At 38.6% G+C, this 20,584-nt stretch overlaps 1 protein-coding gene across 1 annotated transcript; it reads right to left on the reverse strand.

Moving 5' to 3' along the window:
- Nucleotides 1-514: 514 nt before the first annotated feature.
- Nucleotides 515-20,329, reverse strand: LOC116486284 (kinesin-like protein KIF20A). The gene is made up of 16 exons (XM_032182381.1): nt 20,252-20,329; nt 19,268-19,406; nt 18,985-19,169; nt 15,389-15,485; nt 14,694-14,891; nt 14,501-14,612; nt 12,798-12,869; nt 10,739-10,885; nt 9,959-10,124; nt 8,486-8,656; nt 7,682-7,821; nt 5,623-5,788; nt 3,975-4,092; nt 3,831-3,898; nt 2,054-2,173; nt 515-822 (listed from the first exon to the last, which is right to left on the reverse strand). Exons 1-16 carry the CDS (start codon nt 20,306-20,308, stop codon nt 550-552), a joined length of 2,229 nt encoding a protein of 742 aa, XP_032038272.1. The 5' UTR covers nt 20,309-20,329; the 3' UTR covers nt 515-549.
- Nucleotides 20,330-20,584: the final 255 nt, after the last annotated feature.

Genomic DNA, 20,584 nt, shown 5'->3' on the forward strand with positions numbered 1-20,584 from the left:
CAAAGTCAAGTTAGCCACAAAATAGCAAGAAGCCAGATAAGACCTCATTTTATCTCTTATGAGGTCAAATGTTAAACAAATCTGGTCAGTTTAGTCCCAGGAGGGTAGTTCTCAGGTCAAAGGCACAGTATTTTCTGAAGAATCAAGCTAATTTATAAAAATACAAGCCATCTGATTTGTAGGAATCAGCAACAAAAACAAAATATTTAATTTTAAAAAGGTAATAATCAGAGGAGGAACATCCCACTTTGCATGAATCGCATAAGTACAGAAGGCCTCAATAGCAGTTACTCAAGAATTAAAGTTGTATGTACATCTCAAATCCCATCCCCATATCAACAGTAAAAGCAGAAGTTTAGGTCTACAGTTACATAGCTCTAAATTTGACCCAACACGATTTAAAAAGGCTTGCATTAAACGTTTGTCAGTTAATGTGACAGGAAGGATGGCATCTCAGGGTAGAAAAAAGCAGTTAACAACAGTTTGGGTTAACAACTGGTTAAAGACTGATGAAGCAGCCCAGTAATCACATGTTTCATTAATCGAGTATTATTCTTTTGTTTTATGAGCAAAGAGTACGTGTTTTCTTGAAGGGGTTGAAACGTCTTCACCCTTGCCCCAGCCTTTACCAAGAGGTGTACTAGCAGTGCCTGCTACCGTGGATTTCAGGTTAGCCAACAAACCTCTCCGGGGTTTTTGTTGTTTTGGTTCCTCAGCAGAGAAATGCTTTTTGCGTTCGAGTTCTTTTTGCAGGGAAGACACTGTTTCTTCAAGCTCAAGAACACGTTTAGCCCAGTTCTGAAGATTATTCATTTCTTGATCCTATAAGCATACAGCTGTGTTAGGTGCATGAACACTCCAAAGTCTTTCATATAACTTAATTCTCTATTTTTTTCTATATTTCTATTTTACTGTTTTCAAACACCCATGTGATTACTATGCTAAGTGGCTATTCCATAGCCATTTCTTCTGAATTACTTTTATGTAATTAAGAGAACAGCAAACTATTGGACCATCAGATCTAGAGACTAAGCCTGACAGATGAAGCTGACAGTAAAATGCTTAGCCACACCATGCAAAGAATTTCAGTTGTTCAAGGAACCAAAAATAAAGAAGGCTTTCCAGTCTTAAGCCACAAAATAATTACTAAAGCAAAACCAGTCAGATCAAAACTCAGTTATAAGTCTGCTAACCAGGACTGAATAAATCCACTGAGTGGGCAGAGCACAGTCTTCAAGATGCTCTCTAGTCCTTGTGGCTAAAAAAAACACACCTTTCTAAGCCTTAGAACCAATCAAGAAAAATGAAATTCAATATGAACTATTTTCAGTCTCAGACTTGGGACTATGTAGAAAGCAATTTAACATTCAAATAAACACTCAGTCGGATACCTGTCTTATTTCATTTGGAAGTTACATATGAGGCATTGGCGCAAAATGTCAGGAAGTCAAGTTTTTTGTTTTTTATTTAGGAGTCTAGTTGGTGCCTGAGGTGAGATGCTGTCAGCTTTATGAAGCTTTTGAAATATTAAGCAGTTTACTTGCCCACAGCTCTTATCCAGCTTGGGCACCTCTGCAGGAGTGCCAGTACAGCTTTCAAGCCAAAAATTTTTAGGTTTTGTTGTGCTAACATTAGTGTACTAGCTTGCTTGCCCTCCCTCAGGAGAACATTTCATGATTAGACAGGAGAGAAGATTCTACACATGTTCCAAGCAGTAGTCTCTGCACTTGACAACAAATTGGGGCATCTTTAGATTAGTAAGAAGTGTCAGCAGTGTTTCCCTATCAGCTGAGCCTATTACTTAAATTGAAAAAGGAGTCTTAGGAGTCTTGTGTTACAAGATACAAGGCCAAAAAGTGAAACTTGAGGGTCATAAGTTCAGGAATTTCAGAATGGAACAATGGAAAACAAAGAAATAAGCAAAAACATTATGCTAACATCAAAAGCAGTTAGTGAGACTGAATAGTGTTTTTACATGTACAAAGATGCAGAAACATTGAATGTAACTGCAGAAACAAGCCACAGTAAAGTTGTTTTTAAATGGTTGTCAAACCTTGAGCATGACTGTATGCTTCAGTCTGCTGTTCTCTTCTGCCATTTTTCTGTAGCCTTCATTAGCTTCTAGCAGAGTTTCATTTAATTTCTGTATTTTCAGCTTCAGAGACTTTATAAGCTGAAAATAAAACCCATACACACTGCAGTTCAACACCACATTTTATAAGCATTTGGTTTCTAACTAGAACTCATACAGACACTGTAAGCATTTCTGATTAATACTGAGCAGTGCAAACTGTGAGATCAAAGCAGCAAAGATGAAGACTGCTACTTCCAACCTGTCATGTCCCAACCCATCATTTCTAGTAAAAATATAGCTGGAGTATTCAAGGGCCATTGTGATAAAATTGCACATTGATTGCACGGACCTGGCAATCAAAGAACAGCAGCACAGAATTCTGGAACTGTCTGCTCCTTTTCCATAAGGGTAGTTATTTCATAAGGGTAGTTGTTATAATGCTCTCATCTCATTAATATTATTTGTGCTCTGACCTGGAGTACAGTTACAGCAGAAGGCTTCACCTTTCTGCTAGGAAGATGGATTCTTATATTGGTAGATGAAGTCTTGAGAGGGAAAAAAGAGTCAGAACCAGCAATATTATATCAATGATTTAATTCTACGTGGTTGTAGGGGAAACATCTACATTGCTAAATCGGAAAACCTTTGCCCTGTGTTTAACAGCTGAGTGGGAGGGAAAACAAGTAGTCACTAATACATGCACAGATACTGTGAAGCAAAGCATTGGAAGGGCATTGATGAAAGCAGCTGCATTAAACTATGCTCACTTCAGTTATTGCCAGGCAGCAATCCCATGACTGACATTTTCCAGCCTCGCAAAAGAATCAATATTGAATCCTCAAATCAAGCATAGAAGACGAACTTGCTTTCTAGCATCACAATTTGAAATTGACATAGGAAATGGAAAAATGTTGCAGAGCTTTTGAGGACAGGAGTGGAAAACAAATGCCAGGGCCATAAAACGAGACATTAAACTTGGTAAGGAAAAAGTTATTTTTGGATTATACTTTTTCAATAGAAAGGGATTTAAGTTCACTTTCCATTTACATGCCTTATTAGAACCAGCTGGAACTGTTTCTCCAACCCCTACTCCTATTTGCTATTAGTGAAAGGAGCAAGGCTCATCTCTTCCCTCCTCCCCCATCTTCTTTAAACACAGGCCTTACAATAAGTTTGAGGTGTGGACTAAAAATGCCTACCTAAAAATTATTAGTATTTTGTTTTCCATAACACAGCCTGAAGCTCATATTTCCACCTCTATAGGCTATTCAGAGCCGAGGAATCCTGTTTGTTTAAAGAACTGAGACCTCACCCCTTATTCAGGTAGATGGTGGATGGTGGAATTCAGTACTCACAGCAAGGATGGGTTTAAGGCACTATTTTGGCTCTAGATCTAAACATCTACCAGATTCTTTTAAACTGTTCCCCTGTGTATGAGCAGGCACCTTTTCCAGAAGGAAAGCACCAAGGCCACAGCAGCAATGTTCACAATACATTACAGTACAAGCCCGTATATCCCCCTACTTCCACCTCATATTATGTTTGCCACATGATTTATCAGAGTAGTAGGTACATCTACAGGCCACAGTAATGCCAGAACACAGCCAGCCTTTGACAAGAGGCATCCACAACTGGGTAAGAACTCTTTTGTAAACTTGACACTCATTTGCAGGATTCAAGGATCTTAAAGCATTGAAGACATGCCAGAATTTAGGACTGTTATTCCCAGATTTGTTAAATATTAAGCAAGAGCTACCTCATCTTTCTCTGTGCATTGTTTCTGCAGTCCTTCATTGGCTCTCTTCATCATCTTGTTTGCAAGATCTATAGACAAAAATAAGTTTGATTTTATACACAAAACCAAAAATAGCTGGAACAAATATCCAGATTAGGTTCCTACCGAGTTCCGTGCCATTTTCAGTAGTCAGTATATCTGAATTTGGACTTCCCAAAGCCAACAATCTCTGTGACTGTTCATCAAGTTGTCTTTCCAATTGCAATATTTTACTCTCTCTATCCTGAAAAAAGAAAGGGACATGGTAGAATTTGTCTAAACTTCCACTTAACCTTACCTAATTTTCTACCAAGACCATCTTGGGCTTTGTATCTTCCTTTATACTGGCCATGCAGCTGCATAAAAGGCAGATATAACTACAGAGAACACTATACACCATTCTGGGGGGAGAAGTTTTTAATAGCTATGGCTTAAGCAGACATATAAACAGAGTCTAAGTAGACAAAAAAAAAGTGTTCTGGTAACTGAGTCATCATGTCCACCCTCAATTCCAGTCTGAACCGGAGGTAAGAGTCAGTTAATTAAAAAATGGGCAAGCAAAATATCTGCCAGCCTGAATTAAGCACGTAAGGGTAAACTACATCTTGTCTTTTAGCAGCAGCCCGACTTATCTCCATTTATTTTACAAAAGCCAAACATCAACAAAAACACAAACAGAAACAGCAATGAAAAGAAACAAACATGTTTAATCCACTATTGTTTTAGAACAAAAGAAATCAGAAGTCACACAGGACTGATCTAGAGAATTATATATAATTGTTTCTAAGGAGACCTCCACAGAGTTTGACCTAGTAATGTTTTGGTAGGAAAATTAGGTATGCAACCATCTGAGGAGAATAGCCATTACGTGCAAAAATAACACTTGCATACCAGGTAAGTATGAAAGATTTGGAAAAAGAGAGGCCACTGCACAATACAGTATTGGTTATCAGCACCTGAACAGAGAGCTGTAAGCAGAGCAATATTTAAACATCACAATGTACAACAGAAAACACTTCCCTCGCCACTTCCTTCACACCTTGAAAGAAGCCTGCTTATCAGTGGAGTGAGATGGCTGATCAGTTCCTGGATGGGCGAGTACAGTGAGAGAACATCTTCAGTGTATGCCTCTCCAGATGTGCTACTGCGCACTTCTTTTACAAAGAAGTATCACTCAGGTAGCATACTTGTGCAGTTCTGAGAAGCTGCACACTCTTTACACTGCGCAAAGGAATAGTAACTTCCTGACACCAACTACTGAGCAGCCCTAGTTGGGAGCACATTCAGAGTAAGCTCTCTCCTGTGTAAAGTTTTATTTCTCATTGCTGCTTCGTTTTCCATAATCCTCCCTTACAGACCTTCAGAGCAGAAAATCCATTATCTTTGAAATAGCAATCCTGTACTAAATTGCCCATCTGCCCTTTCAGACCAACTTTTTACTCTACACTCTGCAATTCCAAGGATATTCTCACAGCCAGACTGCTGCATACACTACCCCTCTAGGTGTTACAGTCAGTGCATTACAGAGAAAGATTTAGGCAAACTGGGCTCTCATAGACTAGGAACTTTAGGTATACACTATCAGTAATTTTAGACTAAACATCTCTATCCCTGTGGATCGTTTTAGGCATCAGAATAGCTAGGCTGAACTGCTACAGTTATTTTGGATGTTCAGTGTTGCATTTAGAACTCCTGAATGAGTCTGAAAAAGCACTATTTACAGTTACGAGGCTAGCTCATCGGCACACAGTTATTAGCAGCCATCAGGTCATACCTCAACTTTCTCTTGTTCAGCTATAAATTCTTCTATGGGAACGTAATGGTCTTCAATTTGTTCCATTGCGCACATGTACGCGTGTTTCTTGATGGCCTCTTTATACATTTCAAATTTGCTCTCCAGTGTTTCTTCGTAACTGTCTTTCAGATCTTCCAAGCGGTTGCTGAGAAGGATATGTTTGTTTATTTAGCATATTCGAATTATACAGCTATTACAGTTTGGTTAAACATGTTCAACTTGCAACACTAAAGTTATTTATTTAATAATAAATAGTAAACATAGAAGACAGAAGCACTCTCCTCCCTTGTCTCCTTTTTATTCTCAATAATCTTACAGACCTGCATCAAGGCATAACTTCTAGTTAATACCAAACAGAATGCTATAGAAGAGTATGTATTCAACCCTTGATCTCAGCCTTACTGTGGTTATTCTGATCTTTTTCTCTCTTCCATGAGAACTATTAAACACAGCTACAGACCTCAGCACAAACTACATCACTCTTGTTTAGAAGCTGAAGGTCATAATAGTAGTGGCTAATAGTAAAAATATCTGTGCAGTACTTCGATGGTCTACCACATTATACTACGTAAGCACTTCACAGCTCAAGTGCCTGAATCTCCGGTGACACTGAACTTGGTATTTTACAGCTGCAGAAGTGGTAAGCCAGTGTCAAGCTTACTTCAGTGGGACATAGGCACTCAAACAAGTGAAAATCGATGCGTGGGAGGAATTAAAATACTCTATCACCATGACACACCTGTGTCAACTAACTCACCAAGCCTAGTTGCAAACCCTTTCTCATCACAGACACCGCTCAGCAGGCACCCAGGAACTACAACCAGTTAGAATCCCAAATGCTCAAGTTTTTTTTTTTTTTTTTTTAAACAAGGTTAAAAAAAAGCTTAACCTGAAATCTAATTTTGAGTGCAAGCACAGTCCTTGCTTCAGTTTCAGTTGAGGTATTGAAAACCTCCTGATGTCTTAAATTCTGTTGGTATACCAGTGATCAGTGCTTGTAGCTACATCACTCTCAGATGACTGCTGTTAGTATGACTATTAAAAAGCCAGACATCTGCATAATATTTTCAAGTATGGGGTTTAGACCATGTCTTGAAAGATTTGTGAAGCAGAAGTTTACTAAAAAAAAAAAAAAATCCACCAACATGTAATGGTAGGTGTGATTACACTCAGACCTGATATTTGAAGCCTATTTCTGGGGGTGTGGGAAGGTGTTTTTTTTTTTTTATGTTTAATGAAAAAGCAAAAAAAAATTGCTTTGTTTTATTATTTCAAGTTATAGAAAATACGTGTTAGCCTTGTCACAATTTAAAATCTGGCCCAGCAGAGACTGAACATCAGCCCAACAGGTAAGTATCTCTAATAGCTTTCAAAATTGTTTGGGTGCCTTTGGGCAAACACATGAAGGCAGTACAGGTGGTAAAGCATAGTGTTCATCTGGCTACTTAACTCTGGGCTAGTGTTTGTTAGCAACTCAAACAGCAGGAAATCATTTTCAAGAAGAAATGAGTTAAGAGGAAGTAAATTCAGCTTGAGCAATCTGGACACACTTGAAGAAATCCCCATTAGTAACATTAATGCAGACAGCCACAGTAACTTATAAGACAGTAAGATAAGTTCAAAAGTCATCAAGAAGGCAGAAGGAGAGTTCAAAGAGATACAATTCAAACCACCTGAAGCACACGCGTGTATATTAACATGTGGTGACCAAGTGCTTGCCTTAGAGCAATCACAAGCCTCAGTCTGGTACCTACAGTCTTCTGTATTTGCCAAATATTAATAACAAGGCAGGACAGCCTGCAGTAATTGCAAGTTACCAAGTTCATCAGAAAGCAGCGTTACTTTCTCCTTGTACATAGGAAGAGGCGGATCTGTAAAAGTTCATTTTAATGTTCCTCTTCTCTTTTCATCTGAATCTTTGAAACTAGTCAGCCTTAACTTCTCTAAACAGTATGAGCATACACGTCGTGCATGTATATAAGTGTATGCCTTTATATATGTGGAATTCAGTTTTGAATAGGATTGTAGTATGACTTGCCTCCAGGCTTCCTCCGTTTCCAGCAGCTGTCGGAACATTTCTTCTGCCATCTCTCTACGTATCTTCACCTCCAGAAGGAGTTTACTTTGCCTTTCTGCAACTAGCTTCTCTTTCAGGCTCTCTGTAGTTTTCAACAGATCCTAAATTTAACATATTTCAGTTCAGAAAAACTAAAAGTCCATATCAATATGCACATCAAATGAAAAGATGCATTAATACAGATGAACATTCACAATGGGCATTTCTGTAAGCCTCTTTTCAAGGGGGCTGCACCAAGGATTAAATATTTTCAAATTTTATTTTCTTCTGTTGCAAAGCCAGTCTCCCTCCATCTTGATGGTTTATGCTATCAAAAATATTTTTGGGTTGGTACATTTTGGCATTTAAATATTAATCAGTAATTTTAATCAGTAATTTAAATATTTGTCAGTAAATATTAATCAGTTAATTACCACTTGATTATACAACTTTGTTTTTTTAAAATGCCACATCTTAACTTGCTCCTGCCATTTCCAAAAGAGCACAGGCAACTAAACAACACTGTGTTTTAAACAGACGTACTGCTTCCTTACCTGTCTCATTGTGACATCAGTTAAGTTTTAGCACTTGGCTTCTCTGCAAAGCCACAGAAGACCTCCCACAACATTTGTTTCCTCAGAGCTACCACTTTAGGTCTAGGTTTACTCAACACTGAGCAGTTCTCATTTGATACAGCTGCCAGCACACCTTTTACAGCAAGTTTCTAATATCAGAGCTAATAGCAACGGCTTTCCTAGGTTCAGTTTTGAGTAGATGTTTATCTACCTCGTGACTCAGAATGGTGATGTCCACTTCCTCTTCTGTGGAGGCTTCAGTACAGTCAGGAAGGTCATCTAAAGATGCGTTCACATCAAAGCGTACGATAGGTTTGCCATCGCCTCCGACTAACTTTGGTGGGAAGTAACCTAAACTTTTGGGCAGGATTGTCTGGATTACCTGAAAAATCCAGAGTTGAACACAACATCAGTGCTCTCAACATTGCAGAAATCAGAATGCTAGGAAGTAGCATGAACATGTTGTACTTAAAATAATGATTACAAGTACATTAATAACATTTTTCATGGCTTTTAGCAGACAATCATTTATACAAACATAAAACTTCAGTCCTGTAGCAAAGTGAAAATGGGAAAGATTATCTACTAGCAAGCTTGGTGTGGTTGTCTAGAAAGGTGTTCTCTTTCCCCCTGAAGTAGAGAGAGTTTAGCATATTTTCCCGGAAAGCTGATGAAAAACTGAAAGCGAATCCCTAATGCGTTTGCTGCTTTCCTGAAATTCTACAGCCGGGATCCAGCAATTCATCCTAGTTAGGGAAATACGATAAGTAATTATCTCATAGGACAGCATATTAAAGAAGCTTGTCTCCTCAGTGCATCCTCATATCTTATGATAAGAGTTGTAGCCAAAGATAATTAGAAAAATCTGAGATGATATTAGACATGCTGTTACAGACTTGAGAGGTATAAGAACTAGTCCATGGACTAGAGATGGACTTTTTTCCATGAAACATAATCACCCACCATCCCACAATCTACAAGAAGCCGCTTCTATGGAAGCTGAGTGAACTTAAGGCCAGACACCAGCTCCAAGTCTGGAATTGAATGGGAGCAGAGCTAGCAGAAAGCATGGAAGTATGCAAATTCAAAGGAAGTTCTGTTGTTGTTGTTAAAAGGCCTGCAGAAGGAGCAGAGCACGCTACCTTCAAGACCTAACTTACAAAAAATGCCTTCCCTCTTTGTTTTTACTTGCATTTAGCCAAACAGAAGCAACACAGGCACAAGAGACCTTGGCTAGACTGGACTGCAAAATGTGAAGCTACGCTTCTTTTACTACCACCACTAGCCATCTAGAAAGTTTCTGAACAATTGTCAGCTTGTGCAAACAGATGCTTAAGTGTACACGTATTAAACAATTCATCAAAACCTTTAAATTTAATCTTGCACTTCCTCAGATGCACAGCATAACCAGTCATATGTGAAACTGCCCAGACTACTTTCCACAGTGTCTGTGGTGGAGTCCTCAACAAGCCACAGACAGCTGCAGCTATCTTGTCTTGCTACCACAAACAGGTTGCAGGACAGGCCAGACTACTGGAAGCCTTTAAGAGAGAAACTGTATGCATAAGAACTAATATGACACACCTGCAATCCTAATCACACTGAAGTCCATACTATGTGATCATTCCACAAAATGCTAGCAGTGCAGACTGCAGAATAGCAAAGAAATTAGATGCACCCTTACCTGTTTGGCTATAGCTGAAAATTTCATTACATGCAGTGTTTCGTCATATGTGGAAGCATGCTGATTGATGTTTACAATCATACAAGCTTTGCCTTTTCCACAAAAGAACGGCTGAAACAGACGAGTCAATTTGCTCTCTCTGAATGGAATATAGCTTGGCTTCATCCTCAGAGAAAAAAAGAATAATGAAAATGTGAAAAAAAATGTGAAAAGGCTTGTGCGATACGGTAATTTGGCTTAATTCCGTTTCTCTTTCAGGAAAGAGATCAAGTAAGATGCTCATATTTGAATGTAAGCCACTTTGTCTCAAAGATCGAGGTCTTTCTTTTCTCATAAGCTCTCCAACAAATTACAGTATTTAAAGCTGAGAAGTAAAGTGCCTGCACCACTGTTCCCTCATGTTAGAAAACCACTTCGGCTGGTACCAGTATCTGAGTACACGACATCTGTACAATTGTCTGATGAGTCCACCTGTATGATTTGTCTTATTCCCTTCCACCTCGAAAAAATTACAGGAAGTATATTGCTTATATGAAAATACTAAGAAAAAGCTTGGTAGTCTTGCTACTAATCCTCCCCTCTTTTTTTTTTTTTGTTCTTCACAGTTTTAAAGAAAATGTTAAATTCAGGTATTCCAGTGACATCTGCAATAAAGAAGGCTTAACAAGATTTTACAGGTTGGCATTTTCCTCTTATCACATGAATCCCTCACAGAAGCATAAAGGGATGCTTAGGGTTTCAACCTAACCCTCAGCATGCTGTTTACAACTCTTTACCTACTTTGGATTTTGATTCTGCTTCAGTGCTGCAATGCATTTTCCAAGGATATGAAGAGAATTATTAATATTTCCTGCTTCTTTTAGTCTGTCTCCAAAGGCTTGTGTTTTATTACACCTCTCTGATCCAGCCAAGTCACAGAAAGACAACCTGCATGCAAGAATTATCCAGAACACACAAACAAACATGTTTCTAAACAGTATAAAAATAGAATTTTGGTATTTCTTTATACATCTAAGTTATAAATGTAACTCATGTCAGCCTACCTAGATCAGGGAATAAGTTGTACTTATTAATATGTACCTTGTCCAGAAGGCTCTACGCGAGGTATTCAGGGTGACAGCACTGAACTATTTTCCCATTGTATATAAAGATACTTGAATAAAATTGCTGGTCCTGAGAATGTCTATTCAGCATCCTTAAGGAAGGCTGCTTGTAAGCTTCATTTAAAACTTTGTAGGCATTCTTACATTACAAAAATCACTTTAGGAGCTTAAATTTTGTGGCAATAACAACATAAGTTCTTCCAGAGAAGATGAGAGAAATGCAGCAGTTTTGCACTTCGGCCAGCTTCCACAGTTCAAGCAACACAAGGACAGAAGATACTAGTATGCTTCAAAAAACTGCAGTCTGCCTCTTTTGGATGCAGAACAAGTGGTTTTCTGCAAATAAGCTGCCAGAAGCCTTTCCCAGAACACCTCAGAGCTGTTTGCTTGGCTATAGCAATTATGTGCTTCTAAAGTCAGGCCACTGAATTGTCCCTTGTGACACAGCAGGCTACAATCAGAAAGTTAGCCTGGATAATCAAGGAATTTCACTTTTACTTACTATAGAGAGAGCTCCTTTAACACAGGAAGATCTGGAACTTCGATAATTTACATAACCCAACTAGTGCTCACTTCTACATTTATTTTTATAATATCTTCATAAGATAGTAGCCTTTGACACATTTGAAGTGCACATTAGTACTACACATACTAGTAAAGTCACATTGAAGCCTTTCACCCAGTTCAAGTATCTTATGATCTCTATCCTTTTCAGTACAAGATTAACAGCTTTTAGAAAAAAAAGCTTAAGCAACATACAAACTGTCATTCATTTAACAGCTGCTACAAGCTTTGACAGCAGAATAGGCCAGACAGGAAGTGGTCAGGAATGCAGCAGCAGTCATTTCCTCAGGTGATTTTAAGAGTTTTTAATCACGGTAACATCTGATACTAAAAGGTGTTGTTGCATGGTGAGGTGTATTTGTTACTATCTCTGCTCAGCAGAGACAGATCAGTAGGAGCTATGAATGAACTAATACATTCCATTGCAGGACTGCCCTCATTCCTCCATGTCAAACTAAATGGATAATTAATCAGGGGAAAAAAAATGACATCCATTTAAGCAGCCAAAATATTAGGCCACTTTCTCTAAATCAGAAGTGTAAGGACTTAGTAATCGCTCTCACCAGGTGCACCTACAGTAGCATTCTAGATGAGAACAGTTTCAAAGCAAATCACTTGATCCCCTCCTACTGCAGTCTACACCACAGAGCAGACCCAGAGCATGTCACCCACGTTCATTTGAATGAAAATGGACTTAAATTTGTGTTCCAGGTGTACACCAAACGAGCAGCCGCAATTATTCAACCCATAAACTGGTACAGCTTGCACCTTGGGTCTTCAGTGTTAGCTGCTGCTCCCTGATTTGAGAGGTTGGCTTCTGTCAGCCAAACATCTGAATTTTGCTGACCTGAATATTTTCGTGTGGTATTAGTGAGTACTGCTTTGTCCCCCCTCCCACATTACATAAGATATTTCCCTAAATATATGTATTACTGACATTTTTAACAGGTTCCCTCAGCCGAACCTTCACAGAATAAGAGGGCCAGGAGTAGAAATGTTGCCCTATCATGTGTCCAGTCTGTTTTATGCAGCCAGTGCAATTCTGATTTTCTTCTCAGCAATCAGATGAATCATTTTTTGCATTAACACAGTTCACCAGTTTAGAAAATCTGATAAGGTATAAGCATGCTGAAATATTTACATTCTGGTAATCAACTGAAGCATTCACTTACTCTGAAACTCCAAGAACATGTGGTTGATGTTCATCAGTTAGCTTTAGTAGCCGGATTGAGAATATACTGTGGCTGGAATGGAAAGAAGCCCTTTTTAGTAACTAGAATTATGACAATTAAGCAGCCACTGAAGGAAAGTAAAATGTGTATGCTACAGAAAATTCAGTGCAAAAGAACAAGAATTCACTTATTTACAGTAGTTACTTTTGCAATGCGTTCATCCAGCAGCAAAAAGCAGAAATAAGTTTTAACTTATTAACTTAATAAGTTTTGGAACTTTTCATTCCTTTCTATACAGGGGAAGGAAAAATATTGCATGAAACTTGGAAGCTGTCTTGGAAAAAAAAAAAAAAAAAGCCAGTTCCCTGAAGTCTACTGATCAGAAAATGAGTACTCAGGTAGTCACTTGGTATACAAAATTTAGATGGTATCTTAACTCAGTGAATCTGAAGCATTCACTTCTTAAAAATGAATAGGTCAGGGAATAAGTTAAGATTTGACAATCCTGTAATTCTTTCTAGTACTCAACATACACAATTATTTGTCTGGTTTCAAAATTAAGAATAATTTTCCAGAAAGGTTGAATTTTTAATACTTGAAATGCCATAGTTACTCTGTTTCAGACAGAGGTACAAATGCAAGACAATGGACATATGCTAAGTGAAACCAAAAGAAAAATCCAGTAAATCAGGAAGCACATACGATAGGAGACAAAATGATTGAGTAAAGATTTAAAGTGGTATTTTAGCCCTCAACACCAACCCACAATTAAAGAGTGAAGTTTCTTTAAAAAAAGAAAAAAAGACAGCACAGTTCGGAAACAAGCTAAGCCAAAGTCTGTGTATTCCCTTGAGCAAATAAATACTCTATGCTAAGCTCAAAACTCTGCCAGAAAAGCACACAATTCTTTTCTGCACTATAATCTTTAGTGAAATTCACGTGGAAGTATAGCTTGAAATTTGATGGAAGCTGTCGTTAACTAATACAAAATGTATAACTACTGCTTTTAGAGAAAAAGCAGCCTTAGTAACACTATGGTTGCATTTGTTGAATATGCAGCAAGCCCCTCCACATTTAAATTAGTAAGAGGACTTCTAAAAGCCATTAGGAAGGCAGTTTCAACATAAAGTATACCACCTTATTTTATTAACTTCTTCCCATTTGATCAAACGAGGCTCTCCCTAGCTTCCCACCCAAAGCTGGCTAAGAGCTAGGGTCTTAAATCTTAAGATCCCAAGCAAACTCAGCTACAGAACAGCAATCTAGCAGCACCAAAAGGCACTGCAAGACTTTCTCCTTCCTACATTCCCTATTGACAGGCTCCAGGTTTCATGCTGGCAGTATAATTCTTGGCAGAATTATCCAGCTTTTCCTTCAAAGTCCTTGTGTAGCCCTCCCCAATCAGTCATTAACACTTGTTAAAATCTATAGCCCTGATAGTACTCAAAAATAGATGAGATTTCATCTTTTTGGTTGTCCAAAGCCATGAATGGCAACCCAAGTCCAGATATTGTTGAAGTCATAGGGCTTCTCTACACTTGTCCAAGCTTTCTTCCAGGAAGAATTTTATAATAAAACCAGAATCAATGAAAGTCTTAAGCTAATGTTGACTAGTGGTTAATTTCACAGATAGTCTGAAGTTTTCTCCTCCTCCTGCCCTTGAAAGAAAAAAAGAGAATATTCTTATAAAGAGAGGAACAAACCTCCTACTTGATTGCTCATTCATTCTAGTACAAGCAAAGCTTCGGTTCTTGTTTCCTATTTTTAGTATCTTGCAGGCTTCTTCAGTGCTCTGAGTGTTAATCCACTTTAGGTCTGTGAAGAGAGAGACCTTTTACACTTCTGATCTCCAAAGACATTCTGTGAAATTGCTGAGGTCAGAAGCAGTACTGTTACCTTTAATATAAGAATTGCCTCCTTGATCCTCACAAATCCTTAAGACTCTACGCTTCTGGTTTTTAGATGTAGATAATACACTCAACAGATCGTACACGTATTCATTATAAATCTCACAAAAGGAAATCCACACAGATGCTTGCGTTCTTTGCTCTGTATTGGTCCTATGTGTGTCAAGTGGAACAAAGTTCTTCTCTGCTAGCCAAAAAAGAAAACGAGTTTAGTGGTCAAGTGACATTAATAAGTCTTACAAGTTTTACTAGTTTCTCCTGTTGAGGCAATATATAGAACCTTCTAAAATGAGGTTGGTATATATGCATTGTACAATGATATACAAGTACTGGATAACTGAGTTTACCCAAAAACCTTCATACTTCACAGCACGTACCCAGAACATGCACAAATTCTAAGGCTATTCGCCTTCTACTGCAAGCTCTCAGCATATTATCCTTTAGCTTTGCAGAATGGGATCTCCCTCTCCACCCCAAAAAAGGAGCAAAGCTATCACAACACATTTTACATTATTACTCTTTCTCCTGAATTCAGCTATTCAAGTTTGGTAAAGGGATACCTTTATTTAATTTGTAGCGCAGCACAGATATTTAAATCCACCAATAGTTACCCACTTATATTCCTAAATTCCAGGGTTTCTATTCCTTTCCCCCCCCCCCCCCCAAAGACATTTTCCACTTTACCTAGTGGATCAGAAGGCTGATTTTTTGAAGTATAGTTGGAAGGAGTCAGCTCCACATGACACATATTTGTAACAGCACCTGAGACATTTTCCGTCTCCTGGAGGAAACAAGAGACTGTTACATCCAAATGAACAGGTTACTAGACCAGCAGAAGTGAAACACGACAGTCATTCTAGTATTTGAGATTTAAATATCGAACAAGCATAAACTGTTAAGCCACCCTTACTCCAGCTGTGATAGAAATGTTTCTAACAATACTGAACTCACATCAGCAAGCGTTCTTTCCCTTCCTCACAAGGAATTATCGCCCTCTGCTGCTCCAAGCAACATGTCTTAGAGGCCACTTGCCGCTATTATAGGAGACATGTTATAGTTTAGGGAGAAACAAGGACATCTGTCAGATTGTGGCTGCCCAGAGCGCCTTTATGAACTAGTGGACAAGTCTGAATAGTATTTTGGGTCAACCAAACTGGAGAAATAAACCTCTTCCAGGGATAGATGGCTGGGTAGGAGGCAAAGGACAGGCAAAAGCAGCACTTCACAAATAAAAGTCACAGGCTTGTGCCAAGTCTGTGAGCACATGTCAAACGTACTTTAAGACTTCACACCAAAGGGAAGCGATGGATTCCTAAAGGACTCAAAGATCTGATAAACCAACAGCCTATGACTAAATGAAAAGGCCATAAAAATTCCATACAGATAACAGAACATTTTGAGTGGTGTATACCTTTGCTAAGTTTCTTCAAGTCAACAAAATTATTAAAAAAAAATGCCAAGACTTGTAAAAGCATAGGCTTCAAATTATCTCTAGAACAACAGGTATAACAGAAATAGCATCTGCTACTATTTAGAGATTCCTGCATCTCCAGGTAGCACTTCCCTCCCTGCCACCCCATATTTTATACACCTGTGTAAGTTCTCATTAGGGCATTTCCCCAAACCCAAATCTAAATGGAAGTCATCCGACAGCAGAAAAAAGGAACAGATTCAAAAAAGCAGTAAAAAAATAAATTAAAATCACACCATGGTCTAACTATTAGAGTGCAGGGATATGTTTACTAGGGATTGCCTACTGATGCCTATGGTACCCACTTGGTATATCTAAAATCTGAAGTACAAAGCCAGATCTTGCCTTTTTTAAAAGGCAACTAGCATGCAATTTCATCGCCATTAATTCAGAAGCGTTCATTTTACAAAGACTGCACTGTCAGGATGTTTATGTTGCTTGAGTAGCTACAAGTACAACCACAAGCAGGGACTCTATTCATTCCCTTTGTAAAGTACAAAGAGAAATTCTACAGCAGGGAGAGACTCACATGTATGGCATATGTACACCCATGAAAAACTGAATGTAAAAAATATTTGTGCACGTGATAACAGCAAAGTTTTTGTAATGAGATTTTAAACCTGAGTGAATTAGCCATGATTCTGTGCTATTCTTCAAACCATAAGATTACAGGGAAGAATACTACAACTGACTGAAAACAAGTGGGAACAGGAACTGACTTTGTTTGCCAGTGACAGAGGCTGACATTTAATAGCAAGTACGAGGACAGGTGGGAATAGGAGTGTCAGTAAATCAGCTTTAAATACCACAAAAAAAGCAATATTTAACCCACTGAAAAGGACAAGTAAAAGGGAAAGAAACAGGGTGCAAAGTATACCAAGCAAGTTTTTGCAGCAGTACTGTATAGCAAACAAATAGCAGAACATTAAATACAAGGGTATTACGGTAATTCAGAGCAGTTTAAACAGAACGAAAGGAACAGCAGATTCTTTCTGCATGACTTGTAAACTGAGCCTGGGAAAAGGGCCTACAGAAATCCCTGTAAACCAAAACCAAACCCACCAAACCATATCTGCTCTCAGATTACAAGCCTGAGCGAGCATCCGAACAGTGATGCTATTCACAAGCTATCACGAAGCACGCCTTCAGGACGGGGGACAGCTGAGCTATCAGCATGGAAGCACCGTAACATGTAAGCAAGTTCTTGGTATGCGTTATTTTCTAGGTGCATTTTTACCTTTCTTTCCTGATGGTGGAGTCCTGCTTGCTTTTCACTGTAGCACATCAGCATCTAGATCACCTACTGTAACTCAACTATTAGCAAAGTCAGAGAGTGATTTAACAGAAAGGAATGTTTGTGAAGTATGGCATTATTTTCAAAATACAGCATGCGCCCTCCTGTTCTAGATCCCGAGTTCCTGCTTCTTCCTTCTTTTAAGCTGGTAGGTTGCATAAAGTTTTGGTTTTTTAATCTTTACCCACTATTTCTCCTGATCATCTCAATTTTTCTTTAAGACCCTCAACAAGACCCTCACCTCCTGCAGAGGCACACACACAAAGTATCAGTGAGCTTTTAAGACTCACAAAATAAATATGCAATTTTCAGACCTTCTACATTTTTCATCTGAGGTCTTCCCTCAAAAGTTAATCAGACTGACCCAGTTCAGCTTGCAGAATTTAAATTAAACAATAGAATTTAGAGTGGAACTTTATATATGAATTAGAGTCAGAGAGGGATATTCTTTCAGAGCTAACCGAGTGCTTAAATAAGAATGTTGGTATTAAAGGCCATAGAAAAAAGAAAACCCAGGCAATTGTTACTTCTATACTTCCCTGAATTCATTCAGATTTGCTGAATCATAATCAGCTGAACCTACTGAATTTTGGCATTAAATACATGGAATCCTACTTCTGATTTGCCAGAAGTAAATGATCAGCGAATAAGGAAAAAAAGCCAGACATCCTGTGCAAATTTGCAGACTTCCAAGTATAGAACAGTCAAGCATACAAGGGCGCCCATTTTTGGGTGAGAGCCATTTCTTACCCTGCAAGTAACAGAACTCACTAGGTATAGACAAGTCTCTGCTATTGGAGCTGTTATACCTACAGTCTTGGTGTTGAACTAGATGATCCTTAAGGGTCCTTTCCAACCCAAGCCATCCTGTGATTGACTCAGAGATCAGTAAGATACCTAAAATCCCCTAAAGCAGGCTGCAATCCTTTTAGGAAAATCATTTAGTGGCATTTCATTTTACTTGCTGTTATCAGAGAACTTTCTGTATGAAACTGCATACTTAAACCAAAGGTTTAAAAGGTTTTTAATCCGCCTTAATATCATCATCCACCAGAAAAAGACTCCTCCTCTTTGCCGCCCCTGCTGATGAGTTGCCATCACCTCCTCTGAACTAGCACTGGAATTTGAGCAACTGCCCAGAGAAGCTGTCTGAGGACCTGACCCTAAAGAAGATTCAGTTAGCAACAACAAGAAGCAGGTTTTAAGGTCAGTTCTTCCAGAGACTTTTCAAGGGCTTTGTGCCACCACTTGGAGAACTGCCCCTCTGTGGAAGTCCAGGCTTTGGCTTTGCTGCAGATTTTGTTTTGAACTGTGTGCTGCTGCAGGAAGTTCTTGCAGTTTACCCCAAGTCCCAAAACCACCAGCTGCCTTATTATTCCAAAGTTTATAAAGAATCCATACTGCAGATTAAGAGAAATCTAAAGAATCAATAGGGAAACAGATCAGTGAAGACTTTCCTGATCTCAAGTATTTAAGAAGCTTCATACAGTGATAAGGAAGTATTTGGTCACTGACCTCTTTCAGCGATGCAAGAAGAGCAGCTTTAATGGCTTCCTCTTGTTTAACTTGTGCATCTTCTAATTTCTTAACATCGTTGCTCAAATATGGCTTAAAGTTCATCTTCAGATACTGTCTTCCCCTTATGTGGTTAAAAATCATGTCAAGTGAGCGAGGCAAAATACCCAAATCTTTTGAAGTTCCTTAAAATAAGGAAAGATCAAAGTTTAGATATTTGTACAAGCTTCTCGTTGAATTTTGACTTGGTTGATACAGGTGCTTTTTGGCAAACACATTATACCTTGGATAGTGAATGTCTTGCCTGCATTTGTAACCCCGTAAGTAAACACCAGTCCATTCACTCCATTAACACATGCTCTTACTATCTCTTTTGTTGAGCCTTCAAAAAATTCACTTTGGGTAGTTTCTGGTCCAAAGACCTTGGGGAAGGGAGGAGAAGAGAATGGAAGAAATGAGTGCTAAGTGCACAAAGAAGTTTAACATTTCAGAGCATTGAACACTGAATAGCAGTGACTGGTTTTTCAGAGCAAGCTGAGTAGGAGATACCAGCTTGGTTTTCTCCAGAATGCCTGCTAAATTCTTAGAGATACTCAGATTCTTTAAAAATATTTTCCTAATTCTAAAATAAACTGCTCAGAATACTACTCAGCACATATTGTTTAATGGATACCTTCAACAGCTCTGCTAGTGATGCACAGCTCCCTCCTCCCACCAGCCACCAACAATTGATGAGAAGAAGATTATTAGTTAGGGTGGTCTAAATGACTCAAAACCTGGAATTGTTTCTCTTTTCATATGTTAAGAACAGAAGTTTTTGCAGTAGGTACCAGAACTAAGAAATTTATCTCCATTATAGAAGGTTTAAGCTGTTAGGCTGCTGTTCTTTCAGAAGTAAGTCCCTAAACCCACGCTTACAGAAGTCCCTTTAAACATGTAATTTCCTGTAACGCTTCCCAGATGAGGACATCTGCAGGAACAGCAGAAACACAGTAAGTTTGTGCCTCCAAGAAGTGCCTGTGGCATCTAATCAAAGAAAACAACAGAGCTGCCAAAGAAGCTTCCTTGTCTCATCTAATAAGAAACTTCATTGTAATACAGCTCTCTTGACAGCCTGTAAACAAATAATAAGCAGTCTGCTGGGTTTTTAATGCCACAGTACCAAAGATGAAAAATCAAATTGCACAATGTAGGAGAAGACTTCAATTTTTATCATTGGAGTGGATAACTAACGAAAACTAAGTAAAACCCAGAAAAGCTCACTTACGTGAGAAAAGGTGAACCTGTGCACAGACTGACCAATCCCTCTTTCGCTGTTTTTCATTGCAGCAGACTCTTTGGGTGCATGAAGAATTACTGTCTGGGGATCTTCAATAGTTACACAACCCTTAAAAATCAAGACAAGATAAACCAAAACATCACAAAATTATTTCGGTAAAAACCTATGTAAATAAAGCTAGCGTTTTCATCCATTTACCACAACAGTGAACACTTGCAAAGTTTACAGATAATCTTTTGAGGTGGAGATAGTCATTTCACATGAAAACCAGGGTGCAGATAAAGTTAAGGCAATTATCTGGAGCCTTCTAAGAACTTTAAT

The sequence above is a fragment of the Aythya fuligula genome, chromosome 2 (assembly GCF_009819795.1).
Source record: "Aythya fuligula isolate bAytFul2 chromosome 2, bAytFul2.pri, whole genome shotgun sequence".
Classification (NCBI taxonomy): Eukaryota; Metazoa; Chordata; class Aves; order Anseriformes; family Anatidae; genus Aythya; species Aythya fuligula.